The 20888-nt window shown below is 37.9% G+C and overlaps 1 protein-coding gene across 4 annotated transcripts in view; it reads right to left on the bottom strand.

Annotated features, from left to right (window-relative positions):
- FIG4 (FIG4 phosphoinositide 5-phosphatase) overlaps positions 1 to 20888 on the bottom strand; it is a 169676-nt gene that overhangs the window by 33190 nt on the left and 115598 nt on the right. For all 4 annotated transcript variants that reach the window (XM_074948227.1, XM_074948228.1, XM_074948226.1 and 1 more), the window contains 2 exons: positions 13116 to 13198; positions 8679 to 8768 (listed from right to left, as the gene is read on the bottom strand). In XM_074948227.1, coding sequence (XP_074804328.1) covers positions 8679 to 8768; positions 13116 to 13198 — 173 coding nt within the window. The remainder of the gene's footprint in view (positions 1 to 8678; positions 8769 to 13115; positions 13199 to 20888) is intronic.

Below are 20888 nucleotides of genomic sequence, written 5' to 3'. Positions count from 1 at the left end.
TACATTATCAAGTAGAATGCTACAGACAATATACTACTTGTTGCCCTTAGATTCTTGTTCCAGGCTAGAAGTCTAGTGTAGAACAGTCTCCAAGCCAAGACCTTGTATCTGACACAGCTATAGAGGGAAAGTTTTATAAGAAAGTTTTGGTTACTGTATATTTGAATTTCCTTAGTTTTAGATGTTTGGGTTTCTTGCAAATTTAACCTTCACTGTGGTTTTGCTTCCTGGACTTTTTTTTTTTAAACTACATTATTGTAAACATTTTTGCTTCAAGTTTCAGATATATATCCTCAACCTTAAATTCACATTAATACATTTTTTGCCTAGGGTTTCTGACATTTGGTGTATTTGTATGGTAAAGGCAACAGATTACGCAAGTAGGCATGCTTGCATCCTTCCATAAATAAATATAGATTTTAGGATATTAAATACAATATTGATATTCACTTCTGCAAGATGTTCAGAAACATTCTGTAATGTGCTAATGTGACAAGACCTTGTGGGGTACCCAGCAGGTGGATGTACTAAAACTGGGAAGGGAAGGTGTGACAATCTGTTTTCTGTCAGCTAACAAGAACTTTATCTACTATGGTGAGTTTAATAATGTAGAGTACAGTAAGCTATGATAAAGATCTACAAGAGCTATTTTCTAACAGTTTTCTGAAACAAGGCTTTCTCTAGCTGCATGCTAAATTTCTTTCAAATCGAAAGGAAGAAATCATGCTCAAGAGTTATGTTCTGAGTAATCTAGCTCTGTTTATATTAAACTAAAATTTTATTTTGTTTGTGATTTATAGGCTCTGTATGGAGGGCAGATTCTTACTTTCTTGACTACTTCCAGTTATCTCAAAGTGTTTTTGTTCAAAACTGTCTTCCCCAACAAGAGTGATGGCAAGGAATGATTAGAGCAGATTCTTCAAAATATTACCTAACTCTTTTTTAGTACTGAAATTTCACATACATGAGATGAATGGTTACCAGGATTGTGAGATGTATGGGGGAGATCCTTTTTAGACCCTCTAAAATCTAACTATGACAATGAGAGAAGAGTTTCTTGAAACAATCAGACCAAATAAGCCAATGCAATTAGCTATATACCAGAATGCCATATTGGTTATATCTAACCTTCCTATAAGAGATGTGAGACTAATCCAAGAGTCTGAGTCCAAAGTATTTTACTTTTAAAATACAATTCTTAATTACATATTGCATTCAACTTTGCAGAAAACTCCATTCATAGAAGGAAGGCTAACCATTTCTCTCATCTTAAGCTACTCTAAATACCATATTTGCCTTTCAAAATAATTCATATTAACCTCATTCTCCAACTTCCCAAACACAACAGGTTTGTGAGTATTTCTTTTTTCTTGCATCCAAATGGAAAGTCTTCAGAATTGCTTTGATAATGGCACTATATAAGAACTTCATCTCTCGGAGAATATTTTTATGGTCTAATGACACATCAACTTTATTTTACTTGAAGTCAGTTAAGCTCCACTGCAATTACAGACTTTCGAGAGCCATCTCTCTCACAATCTGCTGCTTATAAACCAAATAAAATCTGACACTTGGATGCTCTTGCTATTTCAACTGTATGTTCTATGAGGTTAGTATCCTCTGCACAAAAATCCCTCCTGTCTCAAACCTGCAACTCAATAGTAGAATACAAAAAGGAAACTACCTTCTTCTGGAAGTGAAGAGAAATAACTTTTCAAGAACCGATAGTCAACATTTCCCTCAAAAAAAAAATTAAATGCAATGAAAATTGGATAAAATGAGATTTATTGTAAAAAAGGTGCAGCAGAGAAAACGCACAGAAAATAAAAGACTATTTGCTTAAAAAGTGATCCTACCTAAGGGCTTAAATATTTATTACAAAAATGCCCCCCTCACCTCAGCAGGTTAGGGGATGTCTGATAGGCTCAACTCTAGGGTCTTGAGAGAAGGGGGGATGGGAAGGCTGCTCTGAGGGCTTTCCTGCTCCTGTTGTCCAGAACATTGTACCTGGAGGGGGTGAGGAAGAGTAGGAGAAAACTCTACCTCTTTCCAGGAGAAGCTATCATGCATGGGAGAATACTGTCTCATATAACCTACTCTTTTCAGAGCTCCATAGTATAGGGAACATGCTTTAATCTCTGAAAGAATGGAATGACTCATATTTAGCCTCTGATTCACTATGACCCCCAGATCCCTTTCTGAAGTACACCTTCTTAGGCTGTCATTTCCCATTTTGTATGTGTGCAACTGATAGTTCTTTCCTAAGTGGAGGACTTTGCATTTGTCCTTATTGATTTTCATCCTGTTTACACACGAACTAGGGGGTCACCAAATGAAATTCAATCCCCTCCAAGTGTGGTATCATTCGCAAATTTAAGAGTATTCCCATGCCATTATCTAAATCATCAATGAAGATATTAACAGAACCAGAACTGATCTGTGCTGAACCCTCTTGATATGCCCTTCCAGCTTGACTGTGAACCACTGATAACTCTCTGGGAACTGTTTTCCAACCACTTATGTACCAACCGTATAGTAGCTCCATCTAGGTTGTATTTCCCTAGTTTGTTTATGAGAACGTCATGTGAGACAGTATCAAAAGCCTTACTAAAGTCAAGATACACCACATCTGCCTCTTCCCCCTTATCCACAAGACTTGTTATCCTGTCAAAGAAAGCTATTAGGTTGGTCTAACATGATTTGTTCTTGATTAATCCATGCTGTTAATCATCATCTTATCGTCTAGGTGTTTTTTTGTTTAATTATTTAATACATTATCTTTTCTTGGAGAATACCATCTCAGCAGCCCCTTCTCTTATATACCAAAGGGGCACTCTTGCTTAAGCACTGCAGCTGAAAGCAACTGTCGCCATGTGACATGTTCTTTTGTAATCTCAGTGGCCTCAAAGTTTTCTTGAACTGTGATCATTCTTTTCTAGAGTAATCTACAGAGGCCAAAAGAGAAATCTCTTTCTCAAGTGTCATATGCTTTAGTGTTGCCAGCTCTTGTGAGTCCTGAGGTATTTGGGCTCTCTCAAAGCCCCAGCTCCTGGAGTCAAGCAATTACATGACAACCTCAACTTTCCTTCAAAAACAAAAATCTTATTTCTAGCCCTCATGGTTGGTAAGGCAAGCTTGAAAGTAAAAGAACAGAATACAAAATGTGCTATTTTTTAAAAATCTCATGATTTTTAAGCCAGCATCAAGACCTTTGGGGCCTCACATTTTTTGAATACTCATGGCAGCAATACTTCAGAGGATAGTTTGTAGTTACTTTAATTTTTTACAGTCCTAAAGTTTCCAAATATTATTTCAAATCTCATTCTCACCAAAACATAGCCTTTGCAACTACTGTCATCCTTACTGAATATTTAGTATTTTAAAAACCCATTTATATATTTAAAAAAAAACATTTATATACACAAGTTCATGCACTGGCATATAAGGTTTTTTGTTCGTCTACTTGAAGATACTTTAACAAAATACTTCAGACAAGTGCTTTACTAGTCACTTAGAGGCGAGTTATTAAATACAACAATATTAGGTCTTCATGTCATTCAGTCTTATGAAATATAAGTGACCCATAGTTTATTGGTCATAACTGCACTGCTAGCATACAACAAAGCTGAATATCATTTTGGACAAAATATTATTCTGTGCTGAGTGAAACCTTGTTTTGGGTCGAGTGAAAACTCTGACATTGACAGGCGTGAACTCACCCTTCAACTAACATAATTATAGGCAAAAGCTCCCATTTAAGAAAAAAAAGGTGTATGTGAACTAGCTTTTGGCTCAGTAATGTTTTGGGTGGGGGGGGGGGGTGTGGGATGGAAGAGAACACACAAAAACTGAGGATAGACAAGAACAGAGAGAGAGAGAGGGAGAGTCAAGAGAGCCAAGAGGAGCCTGTAAGCACAGCATGACCCTGGAAAAATCTAGAGAGAGCTCCTGGGTCTGATGTTGGCTAAAGAGATTTGGGGACTGTAAGCTCAGAAACTGTTCCTTTTTGTTCTTGGTTCTTTCTGCATTCAGAGACACAGGGATTTGTACATTCCTTGTACATAAATATGACTGCACTGAAGAAATCCAAAACTCCATCAATTTCTACTTCCAACTGGAACATCCCCAAGGCCCCAAACTTTGACAAGCCACTCAGGCTTAAAAGAAGCAACAATACTTTAAATGTAAAATCTTGTTGTCAAGAAGCCAGCCACTACACAAGGCTCTTCCTATATTTAAAAGCAAGCTCCAGTTCTTCAGCTCAAGACACACCAGGGGGCTGCACCCCATTTTACAAATGGGGCAAATGGGGAACTCTGTTATACAAAAATTGAAAAAATTTACAAGTAAACTTACAAACCTGTTCACATCATCTTAGTTTTACAAGTACAAGTTTTACAAGTGGACAAATTGGAAAGAGTCCAGTGGAGGGCAATGAAAATGGTTAGGGGGCTGGGGCACATGCCTTATGAGGAGAGGCTGAGAGAACTGGGCTTATTTAGTCTGCAGAAGAGAAGAGTGAGGGGGGATTTGATAGCAGCCTTCAACTACCTGAAGGGGGTTCCTAAGGGGATGGAGCTAGGCTGTTCAAAGTGGTGGCCGATGACAGAACAAGGAGCAAAGGTCTCAAGTTGCAGTGTGGGAGATCTAGGTTGGATATTAGGAAAAAATATTTCACTAGAAGGGTAGTGAAGCACTGGAATGGGTTACCTAGGGAGGTGGTGGAATCTCCATCCTCAGAGGTTTTTAAGGCCTGGCTTGACAAAGCCCTGGCTGGGATGATTTAGTTGGCGTTGATCCTGCTTTGAGCAGGGGGGTGGACTAAATGACCTCCTGAGGTCTCTTAAACCCTAATCTTCTATGATTCTATGCAGGCTGCAGGGAAGTGGCACAGGGAATTAGAGCAGCGGCATGGCTTCGAGGGGCTTGGACCTGGACTAGTGGGCAGGCCTTGGTTCCCCCACCTCCTATTAGCCACTAGGAAAAGTGGCCTGGACTTTGAGGCACCCCAGAAGGAAAGAAAGAACTGAACCCTTTAGTGGCCCAGCACGAGAGCTGGGGCCTGAAACCCCTAGAGAGGGCGAGGACATTGCCTCTGGGGGAAGCCCTGGAATATGGCTTGACACTAGGGCTGAGACCATTGATAGACTATGGGACTAATTGAAGACCTAAACCTTGGGAGGGCTACAAGGAGAGAAAGTGTTGCATACGCTCGACCATAGGGCGCTCATGAGAGGTGAGTGCACCCCACTACAGACAGCAATTTCATTTCCCTTGCAAATTCCTTCCTCCCACTTAATTTTTAACTTTTGCAATATCAAAGACGAAACTGAGTTTAGCATCTCTAGCTAATTTTATTTGAAAGTTTAGAGGTGTCTCCCACTTCAGAGTTCTGCACTATCTTCTGAAGGCAAGAATGTCCAAAAGTAAAATTTTTTAGCATCAAGGTAAATCAGCAAGTGTCTATATGGGGAAAGGTCTTTAATACAAAGGTGGGCTGTCAGCATAAGTTTTCTTTATTTTTAAGAAAAAGGAAGTGTGATGCTACCAGACCAAATTTCAGCTCTTGCCAAGGCTGCAGGCATTAGCTAACAACTGAAACTCACAGCTGGAAACCAGACCAGTTCAAAATAGGTATTAATCTTACAAGAATTATTTAGTGGTTAGACTTGATGAAATGCTTGTAAGTTGCTGCATGCATTAACCTCACTTGTAATGACTGTATTCCATGCTATAAAGAAAGATGTAAATTTTTGCTTTCTAACTTTGAAAATGTTTGCTCTACACTTGTGAAGCCAGATGGGAAGAGTGTTTCCTCTCCCCACCCATCCCGAAGAACTATAAAAATCAGAGGAGCCACCAAGGATCATCAGAATACACAGAATAACCCTATTGCACCCATTCCTTTGAATGCTGGAAGAGTTAAATAAAAATAGTTAATGTGAAGATTTTTCATCCCTTTGCTGTGTGAACTCTCACATGGCCTGAGAAACCACACTGAAGTCAGAAATCCCCAGGGCTTATCACCTGGGTCCACCGTGAAAGAGAATTTGAATGGACAGGTCTCTACAACTCTATCACTCTTAGGATTTCGACGGTAACTCCTTTGTATATCTATGTTTGCTTGCTTTAACCAGTATGTAACTATTTCTCTTTTCTAGTTACTAAACCTTCATATAGTTTATTATAGGATTGGTAGGGGTGTTGTCTTTGGTGTAAGACTTAGGGTACCAAGTGAACTGGGGTAAGTGACTGGTCTGTTGGGACTGGAAGCAACCTGAATGTGATGTGATATTTGGTGTATGTGACAATTTATCAGTAAGTCCAGTTTGTCTAGGTGAAAAGATAGACCGGAGAGTCCAAGGGGAGCGACTGTGACTCCATGCTAAGATTGTTAAAGTGATCTAGGAGCTCACATTTGTTACTGGCTTAGTAAAATCTAATGATAGAACGTACCTCCAGTTTGAGGTATTGGCCGTTTTTGACACTCTGCCGTGAGCCACTCCAGACAGTGTGACAGAAAGTAATTAATATTTTTAAATGCAACTGTTTTAATGAAGTATTCTAACAAACTGCATATTACCCTTTTGAAAATAAGTTGGAAGAATTTTAAATTAATCTGTAGTTTAAGAATCTTTTGAAAACATCACTTTATCAATGTTGATAAATGCAAAGTAACGCACATTGGAAAACATAATCCCACTATACATATAAAATGAGGGGGGGTCTAAATTAGCTGTTACCACTCAAGATAGATCTTGGTGTTATTGTGGATAGTTCTCTGAAAACATCCACTCAATGTGCAGCGGCAGTCAAAAAAGAACAAAATGTTGGGAATCATTAAAAATGGGATAGATAATAAGACAGAAAATATCATATTGCCTCTATATAAACCCATGGTATGCCCACATCTTGAATACTGTGTGCAGATGTGGTTGCCCCACATATATATATAGGATATATATTGGCATTGGAAAAGGTTCAGAAAAGGGCAACAAAAATGATTATGGGTATGGAACAGCTTCCATATGGAGAGAGAGTAATAAGACTGGGACTTTTCTTCTTGGAAAAGAGTCTATTAAGGGGGGATATGATAGAGGTCTACAAAATCATGATTAATGTGGAGAAAGTAAATACGGAAGTGTTATTTACTCCCTCTCATAACACCCGAACTAGGCGGTCACCAAATTAAATTAATAGGCAGCAGATTTTCACACAGCGCACAGTCAACCTGTGGAACTCCTTGCCAGAGGATGTTGTGAAGGCCAAGACTAACAGGTCTAAAAAAAAAAAAAAAAAAACTAGATAAGTTCATGGAGGATAAGTCCATCAATGGCTATTAGCCAGGATGGAGAGAGATGGTGTCACTAGCCTCTGTTTGCCAGAAGCTGGGAATGGGATAGGGGATGGATCACTTGATGTTATCTGTTCTGTTCATTCCCTCTGGGGCACCTGGCATTCACCACTGTAGGAGGACAGGATACTGGGCTAGATGGACCTTTGGTCTGACCCAGTATGGCCGCTCTTATGTTCTTATATAACAAAACTGATAAAAATACTGGAGAGTCTAGGCAGCTTTGATAGGAACTTAGGCCTGTGGAGACAAAAAACTCAACTTGGTTCATTTAACCTTAGATTGTTTTAAATTACAGGTTTTTCAAAATTCTGATTAACTGTCGTTTTTGCAAGGTTCCTGGCTTCTCTTTAAATCCTTCCTGATTGATTTTTGGCATGGAGTCATTATTGGGAATAACTTCACTATTTTGGAACATATTGTTCTCCATGTTCAATTTAAGGTCCCAATCCTGCAGCTGGCTCTGCCTGGGCACCAAGGCCTGCAGACCTTGAGTCAGTTGCAGAACTGGGACCTTAATATTTCAGACCAACTTGTTACCCTTCAGTTCAGATACCTTCAATTAATGGTAGATGTTATTTTATTTCAGATAATTTATCTTCAATTATTTACTTATGCTGCCCTAACTATCAGATAAGAATCATATCTAGGTATCCACTGTTCTATATTTTTTCATACATTTCTAGTGATTAATAAAGTCCAGTATCAATAATTTATTACATCCTACATATTTTCAACTAACCACATCTCTCTCAAAGGTTTATCGTTAATTCTAGCAACTGCTATATTAACATTTACTTTCAGTTAATACTTTAAAACATACTAATATTATTCTGGACCAAACTAACAATTTTCAGATCCAAAAGAATATATTTGAAAAAAGATTCTGATTTCAACACTCCTAATCAGAATACTGGATGGGCAGAGATAGGATATTAATTTAAAATTCTAAAATACAATTTTCACGGAAAGCCACAAATTCATTTAAATTAAATGAGATTTTATTTCCAGGATATACTATAAAGTGTCACCTGACTGAGAAAAAGAGACTGCAAGATACCTGTTTCAGTGGGTACAGTCCACCCATGTCACAGCTACCCACTATGTTTGGGGTTTGAGCCCTGTGTCCAATACAAGTAATGGATGTTGATGAAAGAATAGCTAGAAAATATTTGTGGCATTCATGATATTTTGATATCAGACACTCATTCAATGATTTTTAAGGTATAGTGTCCGACTTCAAAAGAATTCCCTCACAAGAGGGCCCACAGCAAGAACTGAACTAAAAGAAAAAAATAAAACTGAAAAAACAAACAGTACTTACATATTTATAACCCCATCTAGATGATGTTTTGAACAAAGCTGCTGGCTGCTCTTGTCTTGTTTATGTTGATTCTGCCCCAACTGAACAAACCTATGAGTAGCAGTGGACAAAAGTATAAGTCATAAAGAGAGCAAGAACTATTTGCAGTAATTTTAGTGAATTAATGAAAATGACAGTTCTGTACAATTTGTAGAGTCATGCAGTTTCAGTAAGTCACACTGAGTACATTAAAGGACAGCTGGAACACTGACCTCACTTTACACAAAAGTGAGTGTCATGATGATTAATACACTTATCTTGGGCTAGTTTTTTTTTTTAAGTTGCTTTTAAAACTTTAGTTTGGGTACATTTTGGGCCCCTTTCACTTTAGCTAGGAGGAGGTCTTGCCTACTGGTAGGTTTTGCTTACTATTTCACAGGCAGCAGATGGGGCCGCCAGCAAGAGGAGACAGTCAGAGTTAACTGCTCTTTCCAACAGCATGAACTCCCCACAGAAGCTCTCTAGGAGGAGAGAGAACGAGGAGCACCTAGGTGCCACTACTGGAATTGGGTGGTAGGACAGCTGTAGAGAGAAGCAAGTAAATAGATGGGAAGTTGGCTCAAGTTCCATGCAGATACGTCTGACCTCTCTCCTACTTGACTTGCATAGCGGTGAAAAACTGCCCTCCCATTTCACCAGTTTCAGCTATTTACTTGGACAACCCTTTGATCTGCCATCAGAAGGATATGCAATCTGTTTTCCTCTACTCTGAAAGTATAGACTGGACAGGGGAGGATTTCCTCTGCTCCCACAAAGCTTGTGGAAAGGAACTGAGGACAGAAACACAGATATTGGGTTCCCTCCAGGGAACAGATGAAAGGAAAATCAGCAGAAGAGCTGAGAAGGATGAACCAGGCTAGTGGCTATGTAGGGAAAATGGGAGGGAACTCAGAAACTCCATTGCATATGGCAGACTTGAGCTCTTTAGCAGGAGAATTCTCCCTGCCCCAGCCTCAATAAATTCAAGTCATGATCTTATACTTGATTTCCTAAAAGGAGGCTTTTTAAAAAATAGTCAATAACTTGCATATAGTCAAATAATATTAGGACCGATTCTTTTAAAACTATTTTAGAAAAAAAGTATTTGGATTTTAAAATAGAGGGCAATCATCAATAGAATTGAAGCAACTGCATATAATACATAAAAACTATAATATTCCATTGCATTAATTTTCTCTGTGTGGCTTTCATCTTTCCTCTATATTCGGGCTCCAATGTATGCGTGACTATGCAATTTCTTAATCGGCAGATACACATTCTTCTCATCCTAAAAGCAAAAGCAATATATGCAGTTTTTTGAAATACTACATCCTTCTAACAAGTCAACTGAGGATGTGCCTTTTTCTTTGTCTATTTTACTTAAGATTCCCGAAGTATCTGACAGCATGTCAAGTATAAAATAACTCAAAATTTAACTAGACAGATTACTCTTTCAGCTTCAAGTAGTATCTAGAATCAAAGTAAGACTTTTACTATTCAATTATGAAAATAACTGAAATGAAAGTAACCGGTTAGATAATTTCAGCTTTTGGTTTTCTATTTTAATTTCAAGTGCAAGAGACAACTGCTAAAATTGTGGAGGAAAAACAAGTTTAAATATCCAAATGAAGGATAATGGAAGGTGAGTTAGGACTTCCCCTAGTACAATAGTACAAGCATCTGGATTTTTAAAAAACCCTTAATCAAGTGATTTAAATTATCCAATAATCTGATGGCCCTTTCTATGCTAAGAGGTGAAATCCTGGCTCCCCTGAAGTCAGAGTTCCACAGACCTCTGTAAAGTCAGAAATTCATCTTTTGTCTTCATTTCCCTTGTTAAAAAAGACCGAAGTGAGTGAGAACTATGATAATTTTGTGAAATAAATTTATTCTCAGATACCACTGTAAGGTGCTTGATGAAAAGTGCTATAAAAGCTAGCTATTATTATCATCATCAAGAGACTAGTCAGAGAGTGCTGTTATGTCAGTTTGGCCTTACCAAGTTTAAAAAACCAAAAGTGGATAAAATGTGAGAAATTATCTTAATCTATAAAAGTGTTGTGCAAAAATTGTTTATAAAAATACAAGTGGAGCAGAAGAAAGGATGCAAGCTACATGTGTTTGAAGCTCCTGGTCTGGTCACAACATTGTTTTAGCATCTGACCAAGATGTACCTCAGCCTGGACAGCGATAAAATGGGGGATAGCCTGATTCTCCAGAATGTTCAAGTTTCATCACAAAGCTACCAATCATCACAAATCAGTTCACAGTGGACACGGCTAGCAATGGACCATGACCAGAACACTATCTTGCACTCATGTAACTAAAGGCCTTCTGCAACTGCTGATTTGGCAGCAATTTCTGAACAGCTCCTGGTGGTCAAAAAAAGAACTGACTGTTGGAACAGAGGGGCCATATCTACATTACATAGCCTGTGTTGGCATGGCTATGTAAGTCAGCTTAGTTGCATCTACCCTGTGGGCTCAGCCAGCCTAACTATGTTGCACAGGAGGTGTGAATATTTCACACTCCAAGGTGTTATAGGTATGCTGTTACAACTCTGAAGTTTAGATCAGATCTGGGAACAACTTAAATACTTCAACAATATTGAGGTACACCCTCCCTTACCCCGTCCAGGTCTAGTGGCTTAGAACCATCAAGTACATGTGTGAAGTAGGCGATATCTAAAAGTGGAAATCTTAAAGAACTAAGATAGGTACCTTAGAGAAACAGCTATGCCTTGTTCCATATGTCAACAGAAAAGATCTTATAAATTACAAATAAAGTAAAATCTTTTTTTTCCTAAAATACTCTAAATTGGTTGATAAACATAAGCTAAGAACATATCACATGAAGAGAGAGACTACAGTGAATTAAATTTCCCCTCACAATTCAGAGATGGGTCACAACATAATAAGTAATGTAATTAGCCAGTCGTTACACATTGTAAAGCAAATCTAAAGCTGTACAGCTGCATTTCAACACATGGCTTTTAGTTATTCACTTGAAAAACATGTCTAAGTTTTCATTATGAGGTGCAGTTTTCCGCTGCACAGTGCTCCATTAATTAATTCAAAAGCTTAAGCAGGTGTTTGAAACATTGATTTACCAGACTAGTATAATTGATTTGCACACCATGTGACTGGGTAAGCAGTTGCTCTCTTGGCAACAGCATTACAGGTTTTACAAATTAAAAGAGACTTTAATTTCAATCTAAATTTCCCTGACTGCCTTCCTATTATAATCAGGAAAAGAAAAATAATTTACTAACACAAAAGGCCCAGTTCAAGAAACCATCCCTACTCAGGACAGCATTTAAAGTTAAGCAAGTGCTTAAATGTTGTCATAAATAGAGATGGACTTAAGTATATGCTTAAATGCTTTTGAGGATTGGATGCAAAGTACTTCCTTATAATGGTGACACAGAGTAAGATATATAGTTACTATTTCATCAAACCATGATATTGGAGTCCCAGTCAATTTGGCTTCAACCATCTCCTATTAAAACTATGAAGTATTTGTACAAGAAAGTTATCATTTAAAATCTTCATGCCACTGTTATGAGTTACCCTCCTAGTTTGGTCATTTTTTCCCACTTTTCCACTAGTTGCCTGCATGCCAGATTTAACAATTGGTTCCAGTCTCACATGAAAACCAGCAATTTTAAACCTTATGATAGTTGCCTCTGCTGAGACAGAAAATGCCTAAGTAGCTTCTGAATGACCTGGCATATAGCAAAAAAAGGTCTAAATATTTGAAGAAAAAGGTTGAATACCAATTAGAAACATTTTTCCTGGAACATTCACAGCCAAACAAAATTTTGTTTAAGAGGTTATAGCTAACACTTCTGCCTCTATGAAGAGGACAAAATCATAATAGTTTTCTTACAAAAAGGTTAATTTATGTAATTTTACATGCATTTTATAGCAAAGACTGTTTAACGGATGAGAAATTTAAATTATTTAAAAAAAATTTCTCTGAACTTGAAGAGCTCTAATGTTGACATTCTATAAATTAGTGTAATACAACAATTGAGAACAAATGTGAAAAACTGCAAACTATGTACTTGTAATTGAAGAGCCACTATTAATTTGAGTTTGTCCCTTGTTCCTGGAAAAATGTTAACTGATATTTCACTACAAGTCCATTTGATTTAACGATCAAATTCTGGACTTGGAGGCATCTGAACAGCTCCACGTTGAAGTTAACAGAATTGTGTGCATACGTACGAGAGATAAAGAGTTTGATTTTAAAGACAGAGAATTGTAAAATATCGCCAGCTTCAAGTTACCTCTAGTGCTAGTGCCATACCAGAATAATGTTTAAATAAATTCTGACGAAAAAGGAGCAATTTCTCATACAAGAGTATTTAACTAGCTCCAATTATCACTTACTGATTATGACTGAGAATTTTCTTACCTTGTATATATTGTGAGGTCATCCTCTGAAGGAACATCTGAGAGGTTAATCCCATATATATCTTTCATGGACTGAACTATGTTCTGGGGGGAGGAAAAAACAACCAATCAAAGTAAGTCTTTCAGAAATAGAATACTATGCTAATTTCCAAAGAAAAGTTTATTGGATATAACTGAATTCTTTCTAGATCAGAAGAAAAAATTTATTTTAATAAATGCAAATAAAACCAATAAAAAAGCCTCTCCTGTACTTCCTGCCAACCTTTCTAGGTCTATACTGAATCTTTTGAGAAGATTTGTTTTTAGATGTATTCTTCATTTTATTTGTTCAGTAAGAAAGGAAAGTGTTACTGAAATAGACACACTATGATAGCATATGGTATAATCTGCAAAGAACCTGAGATTTCTTTTATTGCTAATATAAAATAATACAATATAAAAAGATTTGTATAAATAATTCATGTTTGTGGATATATTACAAGTTGTATGCTTTTATGATATTTGATTTATTTTTAGTTTAGGAAAGAAAACATTATACAAGCCATTTACAATAACCTTTCATCATTTATCTTTAATCTTCTTGCTCTATACTATGTAAAGAAAACCCCTAATTTTCTTCAGACTAACTTATTTTAGTTTCCATTCTAGTATAAAAAGTTACATGTTCATGAAATATACAGGTCCAGTGTAACAGGGTGCTGATGTGCATGTGCATGCTGCTGCGCCCTATTTTAAGGTTCAACCCATTAAAACTGACAAGGGTCACGTGACTGCAGGTTGCAAGCAGTACCTGCTATAAAACAGAGACAACCTACCCTTAGTAGTGAAAGACCCAGATCAGAGATGGACTAGGGAGAGGTGGATGTGTCCTGGCAAAGAGTGGGAAGGGAAGTATTTCTTTCCAAGTGTTTTGTATTACATCAAGTCCTTAGTATTGACCATTGTTAACAAAACTTGCTCTGAGGAAAGGGATTTGGAACCTGACTCAAGCATTTAGATATTTTTTGGACTGCCCAGCCTACATAAAGGGATAAATTAAGTATAAAATAACGGAGGATGTCTCAAATCCAAACAGTTCTCATTTACTTTTTTTCAGAAAAATATTACAAGGACTACATATTACGTTACTTTTTCAAAATATTACAAGGACAACACTAGAACAATTTTTGTTATTACAGATAGACTGTCTACTTTGGGTTACCGTAAGAGTTAAGAAAGTGTGATTAATTTTTGCAATTACAAAGAAGAACAATTTGTACTTCTTTAGCACCTTCCCTCTAAAGATCTCAACGTATTTTGTAAACTTTAATGAAGTAAACTTCACAACATGTGACATAGGTAAACATTAACCCTACTTTACAACTCTTATTAAACCTGTAGCATTTACAAGCATCACCATAGCCAATGGAAGGTTTCAGAGGGGTAGCCGTGTTAGTCTGTGTCAGTAAAAAAAAATGAGGAGTCCTTGTGACACCTTAGAGACTAACAAATTTATTTGGGCATAAGATTTTGTGGGACATAACCCACTTCATCAGATGCACGGAGTGGAAAATAGAGTAAGCAGGTATAAATATACAGCACATGAAAAGATGGGAGTTGCCTTACCAAGTGGTGGGTAAGTGCTAACTAGGCCAATTCAATCAAAGTGGATGTGGCCCATTCCCAACAGTTGACAAGAAGGAGTGAACATCAACTGAAGGAAAAATTTTTTTTGTAATGACCCAGCCACTCCCAGTCTTTATTCAGGCCTAATTTGATGGTGTCCAGTTTGCAAATTAATTCCAGTTCTGCAGTTTCTCATTGAAGTCTGTTTCTGAAGTTTTTTTTGTTGAAGAACAGCGACTTTTAAATCTGTTATTGAGCATCTAGGGAGATTGAAGTGCTCTCCTACTGGTTTTTGAATGTTACAATTCTTGATGTCTGATTTGTGTCCATTTATTCTTTTGTGTAGAGATTGTCCGGTTTGGCCAATGTACATGGCAGAAGGGCATTGCTGGCACATGATGGCATATATCACATTGGTAGATGTGCCGGTGAACAAGCCCCTGATGGTGTGGCTGATGTGGTTGAGTCCTATGACGGTGTCCCTTGAATAGATATGAGGACAGAGTTGGCGACAGGGTTTCTTGCAGGGGTTGGTTCCTGGGTGACATCCTTAAAATGTTCATGTTTAGAAACTATCTAAATATGCAAAAAGAAAAAGGAGTACCTGTGGCACCTTAGAGACTAACAAATTTATTTGAGCATAAGCTCTCGTGAGCTACAGCTCACTTCATCGAATACATGTCATCCGATGAAGTGAGCTGTAGCTCACAAAAGCTTATGCTCAAAACATTTGTTAGTCTCTAAGGTGCCACAGGTACTCCTTTTCTTTTTGGGGATACAGACTAACACGGCTGCTACTCTGAAACCTATCTAAATATGCATGCTCCAAGTTGCTAACTTTAAAAATTCATAACTTTAAATGTAATTAATTTTCTTCAAATTCAGTTCTTTTTTAATTCACAGCAAAATTTATAAATGCAAGACAAATTTGAAGTTCCCAGCTTCCGACATTTGAATCATCTTGGTTCAACAAGTTTTAGTTTTTTCCACATTTCCATAACTTAAAAAACAAAGATTCAATTTTGATGATACTTAAAAAATAAAATAAAAACCAAACAAAACCAAATATCACTACTGGGTGAGGCCAAGGACGTGTAAAAAGAGGGGCAGAGTGAAAGTAGGTATTTACATGTTAACTGTATAAAGCATCAGCAGCACATACCAAATAGGTGCATTAAAATGTTCACAATTCAAACTAGAAGTCTCTCTTTATGAATGCTAACTACATTTAATTTGCTTTAATATAAAAATAATTAGTTCTACACTGTACTAAGAATCTACTAGATACAGATATGCCAAATATAAGGATTTACTTATACTGTAGAATAGATAGTGCTTAGGTAGTTTACTTTATTTCTTCTGACTTTGTTACTATTGCTGCCTCATAACTCAAAGCCCAGAACACACAAATATTTGATTGTCCTGTAATAACATTATTTACTCAAGAATGCACCTGAAGCATATGCAGAAAATATCAGAGATATTTTAAAAATTATAAACTAACTGAGAACTAACTGACACTTTGATCAATGTCAAAGTCGTCCATTTTCCTAGTTTAGAAAACTTCATACCTACGCTGATACATTAGCGTTCCTTTTTAGTGTAGGTATTATTCAAATAATGATAGGCATTTCTGCAAACAGAAAATAATGTTAAAAAACTCCGTTCTTTATGGAAGTTGAAACAAAATACACTTCTGTTACATTCCTGCAGTTCACAGGTTCTCAAAAATAGGAGTTTCTTGAATTGGATATTTTTAATCCTTTTCAGTCATAGCTATTTGCATAGATTATTTCCTACTATACTATTAGTTTAGCCCTCGTTTCAAAACCCTGCATTATAGCCTCTCTTTGGAGAACTGCATGCTGGGACCCATGACAAATAATGGCTATTGCTGAAATGTTAATTCCAAAACACTCTCTCAAAAGCCCATACCTGATGCTCCAATTAACTCAGTTATGGAAACTAACAGCATTGTGTAATCTAAACCAAGATCAACTAGTGAATATACATCATGTTTGGTGTCTAACATACTCTTTTACATTTGATCTCTGCACAAAAAATAGCATAATTATTACCTTTATATATAAAATATGCCCCAAAGTAGTTTTATGCTTTTGAGGTTTATAATGGTGGCCACAAATACTAACATAGGCCCAAGTTTTGCAATGGACTGTAAGTGGGCATACTGGGGCCCGTGGGCAATCATTCACAACACTGTGGTCTTGGTAGTAAAGTTACACAAATTAATAATTCAATTCTCAGTATGTTTCAATAGACATAAGGGTACTAAGAGAACAAAATATGACTCAATATTGTTATTAACAATGAGAATAAATTAATTTATAGCTGGTTATAAACCAATACAGCATAAAATGTCTTAAATATTTTGCATTTACATACACCTTGCATTAAAGCATCTCAAAATATTTTACAAAAATGTATTCAGGCTCAATAAGAGGGAGGGAAGGACTATATCCATTTTATAGATGGATAAAATGAAGTGAAATGACTTGCCCAGATTGCGCAGCACCTCAGGGACAAGAGTCGGTGATAGTGCTCACAAGTCATGACTCCTGGTTCCTTGCTACAACTACTGTAAAAACCCTTTCTTTTCCATTGGTCTAAGACGCTTACTCTCCATTATTCTGATACACTGCCCCAACATTAACATCACAGTATTTCAGAACTATTGCATCAAACAACGCTAACTGGGCTTGGGAAAATTTAAAATATGTGGCTAACATTCATATATGAGAAGTCAATCACAGTCTATAAAACAATCTTGAGGTCGCTAATATATTGTTGAAAACTGTTCTAGAAAAGTAGTAATTTTAATCTTCATTGTTATCAAGCAACACACTTTTAGCTAAGTGTAGGATATTTCGGCCTATAACAATGTAGACATTAAATATAAACTTACTAAAAATACAACAAATTAAAGTTTATGTTAATGAATTTAACAAGCAGCTTGACTTTGAGCTTTGATAGAGCAAAATAACCTTACATACTGTTTGCCAGTGCCCCAGCAGAGTGACAGTTCTGTAATTTCTTACTTTGGCCATGTGGTTCTTAAAGCCTTGAGAAAATGTAAGCATGCAATGCATGAATGAGTAGAGAACAACTTTTCTGAGTCAGAGGACAATGGTTCATAAGTTACTACCAGGAAAGTACCAGGCTCTAATAGTCAAGAAGCTATTTCAGAGTCTTGACTGTTCACTCAGACAGGGGTCGTTGAGATCATTTTGGTGGAGTCATTGTCTCCTGTTATTCCCCTATTATTATTTACTTGGGAAAACACAGACTCAGACTTGACAAAGAACCAGTACCCAAAGGTGGCCCAGTCAGCCTGACCTCACTTGATCAGGATTGGGCAATGCAGTTGGGGTGCAAAAACTGTGACCCCAATTTGACCAGAGAAGATTACCCGAGAGATCCTGTGGGATGCTACCAGCCAGAGTTTTACTCTTAAAAGACCAGGTAAAAAAAGGAAGAAAGTGTCTCCTCTTAAGGCACCACGATTACAACTAGGCAGCTAATACCCCTATTTTGCCTGCCAAGGAAAGCGGAAACAGAGAAGCAGGCTAGCCAGTTGATTGAAGGACAATGCCTGCTAGTGTTACAGTACCTGAGCCAGGAGACGTCTCCTAGTTTCTCCAACTGCAGTTCCTGAGGTGCCACAGGCCAATCAAGCTGATGAGCAACCTTTTTTTTCTTCTAATACATTTTTTCTTTTTGTCTCTAACTGGATATCTGAATACCTATGCCGGGGACCCTGCCAGCAAAGACTTGTCCTAGCCTTTTTAGGTAGGTAGGTAGGTAGGTAGGTGAGTCTGTGTGGCCAGTAACAGCACGTGCATATAAGCCCATAAAGCAAATTACCACTGGGCATTAATTAACCTCAGTTCAAAGCAAAAAATTTACCAGAGATAACTAAAGGTCACTTGAGGTACATAAAGATTACAGCTGTAGCAGGCTTGCCATTTACTGAACGCTCCTCATGGCCGGGGTACATCTCAGAGTACTCCACTTACCATACAAGGTAAGTAACCTCTCTTTGAGTGATGGTCCACGGAGGTGACTGATAATTCATTGAGGAGTAGGGTGTGAGGACTTGTGTGGTATCAATGAAGGGAGGACTGTTGTGCCAAAAGATGCATCAGTTGATGAAGATTGTAGTATGGCATAATGTCTTGTAAAGTATGTTTACAGACACCCAAGTTCCCGCTTTACAGATCTCAATGACAGGAATGTCTCAAAGTGAAGCTACAGAAGTGGCTTTGGTTCTAGTCGAGCATGCACTCACACCTTGTGGTGGTGGCAGAATGTTTGTTAACTCATAACACAGCAGAATGAATGCTGAAATACACTTGAAAAGTCTCTGGGAATAAACTGCTTCCCTTCTCATCTGTTCTTCAAATGATACAAACAATCTAGGTGATTTCCTGAAAGATTTTGTTCTTTGCAGGTAGAAAGCCACCACTCAATGGACATTCCGAGAATGAAGTCTCCTATAAGAACATATCCTTGATGGTGGCATGCAGTTTAGGAAAAAAGATATGTGAATTGTCTGAGTCAGATAGAAATCAGAGATTACATCGGGGTAAATTTTGGATGTAGTCTTAGAGAAACCTCATCTTTATGGAAGACTGAGTATGGTGGATCAGCCATAAGGGCCTGTAGTTCACCTAGCTGAGGTGACGGCAACTAGAAAGATGACCTTCATAGACAAACCGGTTAGAGTGCATGAGGGTAGAGGTTTCAAAGAGTTCTTGTTAACGTTGAGAGGACCAGGCTGAGGTCCCATGTCACAGGAGGTTTTCTCACAAAAGGAAAGGTTCTGATTAGGCCTTGCAGGAAACGTACTGTCACAGGATGAGTGAAGATGGAGTGGTTATCAATAGGATGACAAGCACCGATAGCTGCTAAGTGTACCCTTACTGAGCTCAGGGAAAGACCCAAGGTCTTTAAGGAAAGACGATATACCAATATAGTATGGATTTCAGAGTCCTCTGGGTTTATCTGGCAATGTTGAGACAAGACAGAAAAAACCTTGTTCACTTAGCTATGTAGACAACAATAGTAGAAAGCTGATTCCTTCCTACTATTGTTAAGGATGTCCTGAATAGCTTCTGAACGTGGTCTTTCTAGTTTTGATCCAAACACCAAGCCATTAGATGAAGGGACGTCAGAATGGGATACCTGTCCCTTGCCCTTGTCTTGGGTCAAAATATCCAGAAAGAACTGGGTAGTGATGTGCAGGCATTAGTAGAATGATGTGAAACCCGAATTGCCTGAGCCATCTGGGAGCAATCAGGATGATCACCATTTCATCTTGTTCGATGTTCCTCAGAAAGCAAGGTATGGTGTAGCGGGAGGGAGGATGAACATTAGGTGTCCTCACCAAGGGAAATGAAGTGTGTCTCCCCTGAGTCCTTACCTTGTGCCCCCCTGGAATGGTAGATCATGCATCTTCTGTTCTCCTGGGTCACAAACAGGTCCCAGGATGGAGACTCCCATTGATGAAATATGCTCTGTACCATGGAATAGTGAATATCCCATTTGTGGTCCAGAGGAGTACTTGGCTGACTATGTCTGCTAGTGTGTCATGAATCCCTGGGAGATGTCCTGCTGACACAATGATCTGGTGACAAATATACCAGTTCCAAAGATTGACAACCTCTATGCAGACAGGGGCGATTGTGCTCCCCCTCATTTGTTGATGTAGAAAGCTGTTAGCATGTTGTGTGACATCACTTGAATATGCCAAGTCTGTGTGAGTGGTAAGAATTGTTTGCAGGCCTCATGGACTGCTCAAAGTTCTAGGAGGTTTATGTGCATCATGAACTCCTGGGGAGTCCACGTCCAGTGCTATATGTTCATCTAGATGGGCAGCCCACAAGCTGATGCAGCAAAGCTTGGAGGGATGATCTGGCAATCAATTTACCCACTGTGCCTGTCCTCCTAAGGGAGTTTGTCAGTAAATTCTGTGAATTTAGGATAACTAATAAAATGGTACTTGGACAATAACGTCTGACAGTTGGCTATACAAAATTGCATACTGGTTGAAGTAAAAATATTCCTCAAAAATAGGTTTAAGTGTTTGGGCTTGGCTTCCTGATTGGAAGGGGTGGACTTTAGTTTATGTTGCTTGCTCTTATAAGTGGAA

This window comes from Natator depressus, chromosome 3 (genome assembly GCF_965152275.1).
Source record: "Natator depressus isolate rNatDep1 chromosome 3, rNatDep2.hap1, whole genome shotgun sequence".
Taxonomy (NCBI): Eukaryota; Metazoa; Chordata; order Testudines; family Cheloniidae; genus Natator; species Natator depressus.
Note: the sequence above shows the minus strand (reverse complement) of the source record. Positions and strands in the feature narration are given on the sequence as shown.